Below are 12,157 nucleotides of genomic sequence, written 5' to 3'. Positions count from 1 at the left end.
TAGGGTTTGAAATGTTGAGGGTTCAATTGTTGGGTTAATATGGTAGATTATGAACCTTAGGTGTGTAATCAAGGGAAAAATTAGAATTAAAAATAGTGGTGAGAGAAGTTTTAATTTTTCTTGAAAGTCTTGATTTTTCTTGAAAACCTTAGGTTGATTCATGATGATAATTGTAAGAATTTATGTATTATTAATTGATATTGATTGATTTATTACAAGATTGATGTTAATATTCTGTATATTACAATTCCTATATATAGAGGAGAAAATGGTAGTGGAGTGTGTGATAGTGGAGGTGGATGGTAGTGGAGTGTGTGATAGTGGAGGTGGTAGGTGTGGAGAAAGATAGTGGAGGTAGTAGGTGAGTGGTAAATTCTAACAGCCCCCCGCAAACTCAAGGAGGATAGAAACTAACCAACTTGAGTTTGAAGAGAGGAACAAAACAAGAAAATACATAAAAATAAAAAAAAGATAGGAGACACTGTATGGTCGTGTCAGACCGTTGGTGAAGACACTGAAAGGTGGTGCCATAACGTTGTAGAGGACACTGGATGGCGGTGTCAGACCGATGTAGAAGACAGTTTATGGGGTCATGTCGGACCGTTGTAGCAGACAATGTTGTGACAGTTTACGGAGTCTTGCTGGACCCTTGTAGAAACTAACCGGAATCAATGTCGGGACAGTTTACAGAGTCTTGTCGGACCCATAAAGGAGCTAACCGGAATCAATGTCGGGACAGTTTACAGAGTCTTGTCGGACCCATAAAAAATCGCATCCTCAAAAGGTGCGCTCAATTTTTCAAAAGGCGTGCCATCAAAAGGCGTGCCCAATCCATAAAAAGGCGTGCCATCAAAAGGCGTGCCCAATTCATCAAAAGGTGTGCCGGACATGATGGCGAGGCACGTGGGCGCCTTGGCTTGCGTGCCCGTTTGTCGGCTGGTGGCAAGAGGCGCGCGATGCGCGTGGCTGCCTCGGCTATAAGACAGAGGCTGAGGCTAAGGCAGAGAAAAGCTGTGAAAAACCTCTGAAAAAACAAAAAACTCTTCTTCGTTTTGCTGAGAGAGATAGTTCGTAACACTCTGTTGTCTGAGAGAGTTCTGAGAGAGATACTCTGTAATACTCTGTGGCCCAGAAAATGGCTTCATCTTCCCGGAGTCTGCTCACTCTCTTTCCCGACCTCAATGAGTCAACAAGAGAGACAACTGGTGTGGTGGCACTGGAAACGCAACCAAGCGCCCCGGAGTTTGCTCCGTTGAACTTTCCGATGCGGTCGGTGGAGCAAAGAATGGCAGTGCAGTCGGATGTGGAGGCCAATCAGTATACTCTGAAGGCATGTGTGGAAAGCATGACGGCGGTCACAAACTTGTCGAACTGGCTGCAGAGTAGGACAAATGAGGTGCAGCATTTAAACTCCCAGCTGGCTCTGCTCCAACGCATGTATAAGGATGCGCGAGCAGAGATAAGCGTGCTAAGGGCAGAAAACAAGGAGCTGAAGCGGAAGGCCACCGTGATGTTCCGATTTGGAGGTCCGCCATATGCTGCAGTGGAGGAGTATGGGGGAGTGAACGTGCTCGGTGGACAAGGAAACACGGAGGCAACACCGTCAAGGGCTGCTCAGGACGGAGGCAAGAAGAAGAGACCGGCAGCAGAGTAGAGAAGAAAAATTCCACTTGTGGATGTGGTTTTTTTTTTTTTTTTTTTTTTTTTTTTTGGATGTAAAATGGTGATCGGGGTGAGTCCCGACATGAATAAAAGATGGGCTGTCGTGTTTTTGATTGATTTATGTTGTTTTGTTTTTGTTTTTGATTTTGTTTTTATATATATATATATATATAGTTTTTTTTTTTTTTTTTTTTTTTTTTTTTTTTTTTTTTTTAATAATAATAAGAAGAATAATATGACACATTGAACAGCATGATGGCTTAGCTTTGGTGGGTGGAGTCTGTGGGGGAAGTGCAGAAGTGGACGGTGGATGTAAAGTGAGGAGAGAGAGTGGGTGTAAAGTGATGTAAAGAAAAAATAAAATAATAAAAGAAGAAAAGTAAAACAAAAAGGGTGGTGATTTTGAAAGTGGAAAATAAAAAAAAAGAAAAGAAAAGGAATCATGTAGTGGAAGAAAAAAAGAGCTGTGTATTCTGAATTGTTGCCTCAGACCCACATGGGTTGTCAAAAATAGAATAAAAAAAACAAAATGCACATGGGTTGGAAAGTGAAAAAGAGAATCAAAAAAAAAATGAAAAGAAATAGATAAAGTGGAGAGTGAGCTGGGTGTTCAGTTTTGTAAAAGTCTGTTTGGCTCTTCGGAGATGGCGTTGCATTGATTGAGAGCGTCGAGAGCGAACTCGAATGGGGTAAAAGCTACGAGCTTCACGACTTTGCCGAATCGATGGAGGTCAGTCACGGAGTTCCGAACTGCCTCTGTGTTCTGACCGATTTCATCAAGACCATGGGCCAAAAACAGAGCATACCCAGAAGCAGACTCGTAGAGAAGATATAGCGCCAGTGTTGACTGCATTCAAGAGACTCAGCGGCTTCAGTGTCCTCTGTCCTCTGTTCTCTTCTCTTCTCTCTCTCGATGTATATGTGTGTATGTTTGCTTGCTTTCTCTGTCTAAGATTATCGGCGCAGCCTCCCCCGCCGAGTCGGTACGAGTCACAAAAGCGACGCGACTGGAACACGTTCTTACAGTACCTGTACAAGTTCGGGAAGATGAAGGTGGGTTTAATCGAGATCTGGCCAATAATGAAAGTACCTTCAGCAGTAACAATGGTTTCTCTGGAGGGTACAAGCCCGCAGAAGATGGAGATGCAGGGAAGCCCTTTGAAAGACGTGGATACAATGGACCACCTCGTGAGGCTCGCGGTGGTTTCCGTGGTGGTCGTCGTGGTGGTTTCAACAATAGAGAAGAAGTAGAAGGTGAACGTACTCAGAGAGTATTTGAGCGCCGTAGTGGCACCGGACGTGGGAATGAAGTCAAACGTGATGGTGGTGGTAGCAGGAATTGGGGAACTCTCACTGATGAAATTACTCCGGAGAGGGAAGAACCTTCCAAAGAAAATGAGAAGAATGTGGATGCTGAAAAACAATGGGGACAGGAAGATACTGCAGATGCCGAGGTTTGAATTGGTTGAGATCCGGCGGGCGGTCAAGGCAAGGTTGCCGCCCGCCGGAAGGCGAAAAACACCAAGATCTTTACCCTGGCTCTGATACCATGTAAGAATTTATGTATTATTGATTGATATTGATTGATTTATTACAAGATTGATGTTAATATTCTGTATATTACAATTCCTATATATAGAGGAGAAAATGGTAGTGGAGTGTGTGATAGTGGAGGTGGATGGTAGTGGAGTGTGTGATAGTGGAGGTGGTAGGTGTGGAGAAAGATAGTGGAGGTAGTAGGTGAGTGGTAAATTCTAACAATAATTAATGATTTTGCCCAAATTGAAAGTAGAATCATGAAATTAAATGGTTGAACTGTATATATACAAGTTTAATTGGATTTTGGATGTGTTTGAAAATTATGTTAAAAATTAGCGATTGAACCTTTGTTATGGATATTGTAAATTATGCTATAATGTGAAATGAAGATTGGGGAAATGATTTATTAATGATATGGATGAGATGAGCCTTCGGATGAAATGATGAAATAAAGGTTTAAGAGTTCACCTTGAATTATGTTAAATAGTGTTGATTATGTTGAATCGAATTGTGTTGGACTATGATGAATTATGTTTGAATCATGTTGAATTGTGTTGAGTTGAGTTGAGTTGTGTCGGGCGTGTTGAGTTTGAGTTGTGTTGTGTTGTGTTAGGTCATGTTGAGTTTGAGATGAGTTGTGTTGGGTGGTGTTGTGTTGGCACCCGCGGGGGGAGTTGAAAGATGATACGGAATTTGTGATAAGATGATGAAGTGAAAATTTAAGAATTTTATTGTGTAATTAGAAAGTGATTTTATATTTCAAAACTAAAAGTCCAACTTTATACTTAACTCTAGTTATGAAGTTTTATTTTTGAAAATGAGAATACTTCAATCAACATTAAATTTATGAAATTAAGTCTATGTTGAGTTTAAGATGAGTGTGAATAATGATAAATGGGAGATTGTGAAATGACAATGTTATATGAAGGAGTTGTATCAAAGAAATTAAATGTTTGAGATAATTTATAACCGTAGGTAGTAATTGATAACCAATGTGTTTTAAAAATTAAATTTGAAGACTTGATAATAATATGGAAAAGTAAAGAAATAGTTTGAACCCAAGAATTGTGAACACTTTAAAGATGAATCTTTGCCTCTATGAATGTGTTGTTATATTTTTGTGTGAGAAAACAATGAATGATTTAATGGATAATGAAAAAGGTCGTGGAACATATTTGTACTTGTTATGTGAATGAAATTTTAATATATGGTGGATGCATATTGAATTAATGTGTTACGGAAATAATGAAAGATGTGTTGGTATTGTCCACTAATTGTAATGATGGATTGTGATGTTATCTTGGGGTCTGTTTCCCGCCGTATTTTGAGCCGGCAAGACGTGGCGCTTGAGATAGGTTCCGACTTCCTTTCGGAGTAACGCCCGATAAAGCGTGTGATATGTTGAGGTTCTGCCTTCCTTCCGGCTTGTGACCGGTAAAGTGTGAGGTTCCATATTCCTTCCGGCTTGTGATCGGTAAAGCAGGAGATTCCGCATTCCTTCCGGCTTGTGACCGGTAAAGCATGTGACTCATGGAGATGACTTGTTATTGGATCCAGTGTTTGATATGAAATTAATTGAAATAATGGAAAATGAAATGGTAATTGAATTAGCGATTGGTGTTAATACACTCAATGGATTGCTTGTGATTATAATGGAAGATTATGAATTTTGTTTTGTAAATCATAGAGAAATTGAATTAAAAAAATGATTGTTATTCTTGTGTTATGCTTGTATTCTATTTGGTAATGCAAACGTTGATGTAAGGTAATTGTTGGGCAAGTTGGAGTTGAGTGTATGAGGATTGTCTCCTTTTTGAACATAAAGGGAATTGGATCTTGACATTATGAAGTTATAGTTATTGGAAATGGTATAAGGGAAAAATAGAAATGAAATAGGAAATATTTTGGGAATTGGTTAATAATCTTTTTAAATAATGTTTCTTAAATGTGTTTGTTTCACAAAGATCTATGGTGTTTTGAAATTATAAAATGTCATCCTACGATATGGTATCACCCTGTATGCATGATCATTTCTATCTGTATGTTAGTTATTGATTTATAACTATGAGATTCCTACTAGGCATTAGTGCTCACCTCTTGTTGTTTTACCTTTTTACAGGAAGAAAGTTTGGATTCCTTGATTGAAGAGTTAAGAAGTCCATGTGTCTTTTATATGTAATTTCATTATAGATGTGATGGATCATGTATTTGTATTTTATTCATTTATAGCTTCACAGTAGGAGATTGGCATGTATTGTTATCATTGTAATGTTCATTGAGAGAGAGAACATATATCATTGTATTTCTATTACTCAAGAGAAATGAATGTTTAAAGAAAAAAAATCGACCTAATTTTAAGGCTTTGGTAATGTTTTCGATTAATTAAAATTGGAGCATGACAATTATATTGTTTAATTTAGTAAATTCATTTAGGCATTTATAGCCATGACTCTGTGCCAATCTAATTGGGGTGAGTAAGGTCCACTATGATGCTATTAGCATTGCTTTTGCCAATCTTTATTGACGTAAGATGCATAGATTTATCCTTGGTTCTAATTCAGTAAAGTTTATTTTTACAGATTAAAAAAAATTAAAAATTGATAATTAGAAAGTAGAAATAAAAAACACTGCTCTCCTAGGTTCTATATAATCAGACTTTTTCAATTTATTTAACTTATTTCTGCCTAAAAAGTTATAAGAAAAAACAATATCAAATAATTGGGTACAAATTTCTAAATTAAAATAAGTTATAATCAACTCCTATAAATTGTGACAAACAAACCCTTTGAATCACATGGATGGAAGACTTGGTATTGAGATTATCTTGAAAAAAGAAAAACCTATTTTGCGCTCCTCTTGTCCTACCTAATTTGGTACAGTACTTTAAATAGTATGATACGTCCTTCACCATTCATTTTTTTTTATTCATCACCATTCGTTTTCATCCACAATTCCTTTATATAAAAATAATTTAATATTAAAATATTATTGTATAATAATGTATTTATACAAAAAATACACAAATCTTATAAGGTTAATAGTTAGTTGGTGGCCGAAGGACCACACTGGCTGAAAACCCTCAAGGCCTACCCAATACTTGTAGAGAATACTACATATAAATAGATTTTTAAATATTATTTTCTTATTATTAGACACAATGAGTTTATGTGAGTTTCATTAACTCTGTGTTTAGAAATTAAAAAAACAATAAATTTATTTGTATATAGCATTATTTTTTTGATTAGTAAATCCAATTATCCATCTTACTCATCCATAGGAAATTATATATACTCTATGAAGCAGAAAACCAAACACATCTGTAAATAATTTTTTCTAAAAACTACATAATGGTAATTGCCCCAAAAGATAAATGGTATAGAAAAGATAACTGTTCACAACCCTAGAAAAATACTAAACATTTCACCATTCAATTAATTGTTGTCCCCATAACTTCAACAAAAAAGAGAGCGTCTTTTTCATCCAAACACTTCATAAACATGTTTATTCAATAACTCTGCAGATTGTTGCATTGGCGCATAATAGAGCGAATTCAAGATTGGCCACTTGGCCGGTATGTGCACCATCAAAGAAGAGATATTCATCTCTGTTGCTACACGGAGTGGCGTTGGGGGGGCACTCTAATTCCCCATTTACATCCTGTCCGCAACATGGGTGTTTTACATCTTTAAACCCTACAACAACAGAAGAAAAACATAAAGAAACTGTGTTCATTTTTCTGACTCCAAAACCGTAACAAATTAAATATATAAATAAATTATATTACCAAATTCTTGAGGGTGGTAGACCATATGATTAAGAAGACCATAGCTATCTGCCAAGACAAAGGTAATACCACTGTAATCATAATGAGTCCAAGTTTTAAGCCACTTAGGAAGCCCATAGTTGTATGGCATGATAAGATTGTTCATGTCTTCATTGCACTCCCCAGAAATAGTCTTGTATCTAAGAGATGGCAAACACCCAAGAGGACCTATGTTGTTCACGATGAATTGTCTGGCTCCGATCTCATATAATATCTGCCAAAAAATTTTTTTGAAGAAGGGATTTAATTTGTTTGGGAACAAATAAATAAAAAGGTGACATCTTTTTTCGAGTATTTTTACTTTTAGCAACTTTTTTTTTTTTTTTTTTTTTTTTAATGTAAATTATGTCAATGTAGACGAATTTAAAAAGTAAAACATTTTTGAAAAATTCCAAATAAAGATTAAAATGCCAAGATAAGCTTAAAAACTCGCTTTTAACTTTTATGAATTGCTTTCAATTTTTTTTCTTTTTAATTTTTGGATTCGTCTCATTTGAGTAGAATCAGAAGCCTAAATATTTTTGAAAATTTTTAAAACAAGTTCACATGAAAATAAGTCAACAAAAAATATTTCAAAAAAATAAAATAAAATAATTCCAAACACCCTACACACATTGTAAACAGTAGTCTTAGATAGATCGATCGCTCTAATAGAAGATTACTTACGTCTAAGTAGATCTTCAACTCAAAGATGAGAGAGATTGCAAACTCATTAGGGTCCTGCAAATAAATGAAATTCTAGTCGTTAAGACTCCTTACAGTAATAGTACAGAAGAAGAAAAAAAGAAAAGAAAAAGAAGAAGAAGAAGAAAGGAGGAAAGATTGAGGACCTTTGTGTTTGATTTAGGATAAGTGAAAAAGTAGTCATTGGCTCCCATGGAAATGAAAAAGATAGATTTGGCAAGATACTGTTTGCGAGCATCAGGGTCTGGAATCAAATATGGCAAGTCTTCTTGTACAGTCTCCTTAAAGAAGTCGATCTGTTGTTCTAAATTGAAGCATTCTCTCTGAGAAAAGAAAAGAAAATGAACCAAAATAGGTCACGGATTAAAAAGGAGTGGAAAGAAAAGAAAAAAAAATACATATATTTTTTTTCATTCACCTTGTGGGGTCTGGTGGTGTTAAAGATACCACATCCAGAAGACCCATAATTGATCCCAGCCATGGCGATGGTAGTTCTTTTTCTGTCACTCTCTGTCAAGTTGTGGTAAGCAGGACGCGGTGGCACATCTACAAGAGAGAAAGCTGCAAAGAAACCATAATAATAAGATCAACAAATGCAGGGATAATCAAGAAAAAACTATAATCAGAGGATACAGTACTAGTACTAAAGTTACCTTTTGCTTTTTTGGGTTTGACAAAAGGAAATTTTATTAACTGGAAATGTAAAAATATAGCCAGATAATGAAGAGGGATAGAAAGAACCACCCAAAAAAAAAAAAAACCTCAACAGAAAGACACCAATATTTGGCAAGGTTCCAACAGAAACAAACACTTATGAAAAATCACACCTAAAACACCAATACACAATAACCTTCACAGCAAAAACAAAACTCAAGGAAACTTGAAAATAATGTTAGGTAGGTAAGTAAGTAAGGTACCCATGAAATCAGCGGCAGAGCGACCGATGGATTGATTGTTGTAGTAGTAAGTAAGTAAGGCACCCATGAAATCAGCGGCAGTTAATCCATTTGTAAAGCGGCCGGTGGATTGATTGTTGTAGTCGACACCATAAGGGTAAAAGTTTGCCGTGATACCCCTTTCAATCTTGTTGTTGTTTCCTGCGTCAACAGTTGAATCTCCGAACACAAACAACGCAGGAAACGACGCGGATGCTTGAGTCATGAACGGAAGAGAAGAAGAGGAAGAAGAAAGCAAAAGTAAAACAAGAATTAGTGTACCCGTGATGAATATGGGTGGTTTTTTGTATGTATGTATTTATAGATAAATTCTAACATTCTATACCAGCTCGACGACTGACTATTAAAAGAGATTTTAAAACAAAAAAACAAAAAAAATTAATGAGATAGACATACAAGAGCAGAGTTGATAAAAGAAGTCTGGTATGTAATATACACCATAACACCGTATGTAACTTTACAAAAAATTACGTAAATTTTCATGAACTTATATAAGTGATCTTACAAATCACAAATTTGTGAAATTTCTGAATGACAAACTGAAATTTCTCTAATAATATTATTGAGGAAGCTTAACTAATAAGAAAAATCATATTGGATTCCTCTTACTACCAGAAATTAGAGAGTAATGTTTCACTAATTTTTCCATATAGTAAATATTGATTTTTACTACTTTAAAATAAAATTAAAAAAATAAAATAAAATAAAATAGTAAAAGGTTCCACTGATTGATTTTATGCCATATAAAGTGCCTTGGAAGGTGTTGACTAGTTTTGCCTTCCATAATAAATTTAATTCGATATGTAATCTTAGTTTTTTAAAATATTTCCTACTATTTTTTATGTTAATTTTAACCCTGTATATTTCATTTACAACTATTGACATATTCCAACAGATTTTACAACTGATTGGGTAATCTTTTTATTTTTTTTATAGAAAAAATGAAATTATTATTGGTAAAACAAAAAGTGAATATCTACACTATATATTAACCAAAAGTGATCATTTGGGAACTCCAATATTTTTAACTAAATATCTAAATTTTTCAATTGAAAATTATTTTTTTTTTTAAAAGGCTACTGACTAACCCATCAAACCAATAATTATAAAAAAAATATTAATTATCTCATTAGTTTTGATTTTTAAAATAAAAAACAAAAAATTCCTTTCTTGATTTTCCTAAATCTATTCTCTCTAAAAAAAATTTAAAAGGAAAATTTAAGATATCTCCAAAAAATTAATTTAAAACTTTTAATTTTACGATTTTTGAAAATTGAGAAATATACATATAACAAAACATTACAACTATAGGTAATGGTTTCCATATATTCTTACAGATTTTACAATCGATTTGGTCAGCGTAAGCTTTTCCTCTTTTTTTTCAATTTTTTTTATATGGAAAATGAAATCTTTACTGGCATTAGGTCCAATTTAAAAAGAGTATAGCCAGATAATGAAAAGGGAGAGAAAGAACCACCCAAAAAAAAAATCTCAACAGAAAGACACCAATATTTGGCAAGGTTACAACAGAAACAAACACTCATGAAAAATAACACCTAAAACACCAATACACAATAACCTTCACAGCAAAAACAAAACTCAAGGAAACTTGAAAATAATGTTAGGTAAGTAAGTAAGTAAGGTACCCATGAAATCGGCAGTTAATCCATTTGTAAAGCGGCCGGTGTATTGATTGTTGTAGTCGACACCGTAAGGGTAAAAATGTTCCGTGATACAACTTTCAATCTTGTTGTTTCCTGCATCAACAATTGAATCTCCGAACACAAACAACGCGGATGCTTGAGTCATGAACGGAAGAGAACGAGAAGAAGAAGAAAGCAAAAGTAAAAAAAGAATTAGTGTACCCACAATGAATACGGGTGGTTTTTTACTAGAAGAGATGGTCTGTATGTATGTATGTATTTATAGATAAATTCTAACATTCCAGCTAGACGACTGACTGTTAAAAGAGTCTTTAAAAGAAAAATAAATAAAATTAATGAGATGACATGCAAGGGCAGAGCTGATAGAAGAAGTCATTGTCAAGAATATACTGTAATTCTGATATGTAAAAGTGAATGAGAGATCATTTAAAGCGCTATACTGCTAATTGATACTTGCAGGGGATCAAGATAGGTATATAGGGGTGTTTAATCGCTTGGTTGCTTCTCAGTTTTCTTAGAACACAGAGCAGCTGGACTAGTGATTAGTGACTAATTAGGTGTTTCAGCACCACTATGTACTGAGAAAAATTATTCAACAAATTAAATTTATAGACCACATTCATTATGGAGTAATTCATATTCCACAAATTTATGAGAGAGACAGAGAGAGACTAACCAGACACAGACACAAGGAGGATGGCAAAGAAAAGCGTCTTTAAAAAAACCTTCTCCATAGCCTTTGAAACAAGTTGGGCAGTGCAGTGGAATAACTTGCACTTTAGTATTGGGAGAGACTTGGCTCCAAGCAAATATATATAGAGATTGAGTGGGTGTTTGGCTCCAAGTCAAATTTTTCACGAATAATTTATTTTTTAGCAACTTTTCAAATATAGCAACAATTTTTCTTTAGCAACTTTTCAAATATGGCAATAATTTTTCAGTTTCTAAAAAAAAAAAAGTTACTAAAAAAGTCAATCTCAAACAATGATTAATATAATTCTATAAGCACAAATTGTATATACATGGTCAGTCCCGCTAGGTCATGTCGTCTTGGCTTCTTTTTTCTTTTTTTCTTTTTTTTCTTCTTCCTTTCCATGACTCGCAAAGGAAGAAGGAAGAAGAAAGAAGAAGAGAGGAGAGGAAAGAGATAGAGGAGAAGCCAAATCTGGAATGAAAATCAAAGCCAAATCCATGAAACAAATCAAACCCAAATCCATGAAACAAATCAAACCCACAAATCCATGAAACACACACACATATATACAGATCTGGAAAATCAACATGAAACACACACACACACATGCATATAGAAAAAGAGAAGAGGAGAAGAGAGAGGGCGGCGACGGAGGTGGTGTAGCGGCGTCAGTGGTGGTCGCAGCAGTGACGGAAGAGGAGCAGGAGGAGGAGGCGGCGACGGAGACGGAGACGGAGACGGCGATGGCGATGGCGATGGCGATGGCGATGGCGACGGCGTGAGAAGATCGGCTCCCCTTTCTTCTCTTTCCCTTTCTTCACTCTCTTACTCCCTTCCTCTGTTTGACAGGTAAAAGAGAGAAAAAAGAAATTAAAAAAAAAAAATCAAAACCACGTCGTTTTGAATTCGGGCTCGGAATCTTCTTCTGCATGACTGATAAAACGAGAGATTCCACTGAACTTTATTACCACATTTTCAATATGAATATGATGAATATGATGTATGTGATAGATTCCACTGTCTTAATATTTTATTATTATGAATATGATGTATATGATAGATTGCATTGTCTTAGTATTTTATTTATTTGATTAAATTATTTTCAATATCTTACAATTTTATAATTTTTTATTTT

The 12,157-nt window shown here is 35.1% G+C and overlaps 1 protein-coding gene and 1 long non-coding RNA gene across 4 annotated transcripts; one reads left to right on the top strand and one right to left on the bottom strand.

Annotated features, from left to right (window-relative positions):
• The first annotated feature begins 1,918 nt into the window (after window positions 1–1,918).
• LOC145804127 (uncharacterized) lies at window positions 1,919–3,431 on the top strand. Its single transcript, XR_014345742.1, has 2 exons — window positions 1,919–3,336; window positions 3,368–3,431. It is a non-coding gene; the product is annotated as an uncharacterized LOC145804127 (long non-coding RNA).
• A 3,078-nt stretch (window positions 3,432–6,509) lies between these two features.
• Window positions 6,510–11,794, bottom strand: LOC145803381 (GDSL esterase/lipase At2g03980-like). Of its 3 annotated transcripts, none has more exons than XM_082896630.1 (8): window positions 11,005–11,791; window positions 10,311–10,463; window positions 8,689–8,859; window positions 8,127–8,269; window positions 7,855–8,031; window positions 7,691–7,744; window positions 6,986–7,238; window positions 6,510–6,893 (listed from the first exon to the last, which is right to left on the bottom strand). In XM_082896630.1, exons 1-8 carry the CDS (start codon window positions 11,060–11,062, stop codon window positions 6,703–6,705), a joined length of 1,200 nt encoding a protein of 399 aa, XP_082752756.1. In that variant the 5' UTR covers window positions 11,063–11,791; the 3' UTR covers window positions 6,510–6,702. The 3 variants fall into 3 exon arrangements, with proteins under 3 accessions (XP_082752756.1, XP_082752754.1, XP_082752755.1); XM_082896628.1 differs by having other exon boundaries at window positions 8,626–8,859; window positions 11,005–11,790; XM_082896629.1 differs by lacking the exon at window positions 7,691–7,744 and having other exon boundaries at window positions 8,626–8,859; window positions 11,005–11,794.
• Between the last annotated feature and the right edge of the window lie 363 nt (window positions 11,795–12,157).

Source organism: Camellia sinensis, chromosome 12 (genome assembly GCF_055761805.1).
Source record: "Camellia sinensis isolate YWXY chromosome 12, ASM5576180v1, whole genome shotgun sequence".
NCBI classification, from domain to species: domain Eukaryota; kingdom Viridiplantae; phylum Streptophyta; class Magnoliopsida; order Ericales; family Theaceae; genus Camellia; species Camellia sinensis.
This window is presented reverse-complemented; position numbering and strand designations above follow the sequence as displayed.

What these genes read in the sequence shown, in the direction of transcription:
- LOC145803381 (XM_082896628.1), bottom strand. Translation starts at nt 11,062, where the DNA reads ATGGAGAAGGTTTTTTTAAAGACGCTTTTCTTTGCCATCCTCCTTGTG. An exon ending in AGTTGAAGATCTACTTAGAC is followed by an intron (nt 7,239 to 7,690) that starts GTAAGTAATCTT and finishes ATTTTTTGGCAG; the next exon opens with ATATTATATGAGATCGGAGC. An exon ending in CTACCACCCTCAAGAATTTG is followed by an intron (nt 6,894 to 6,985) that starts GTAATATAATTT and finishes CTGTTGTTGTAG; the next exon opens with GGTTTAAAGATGTAAAACAC.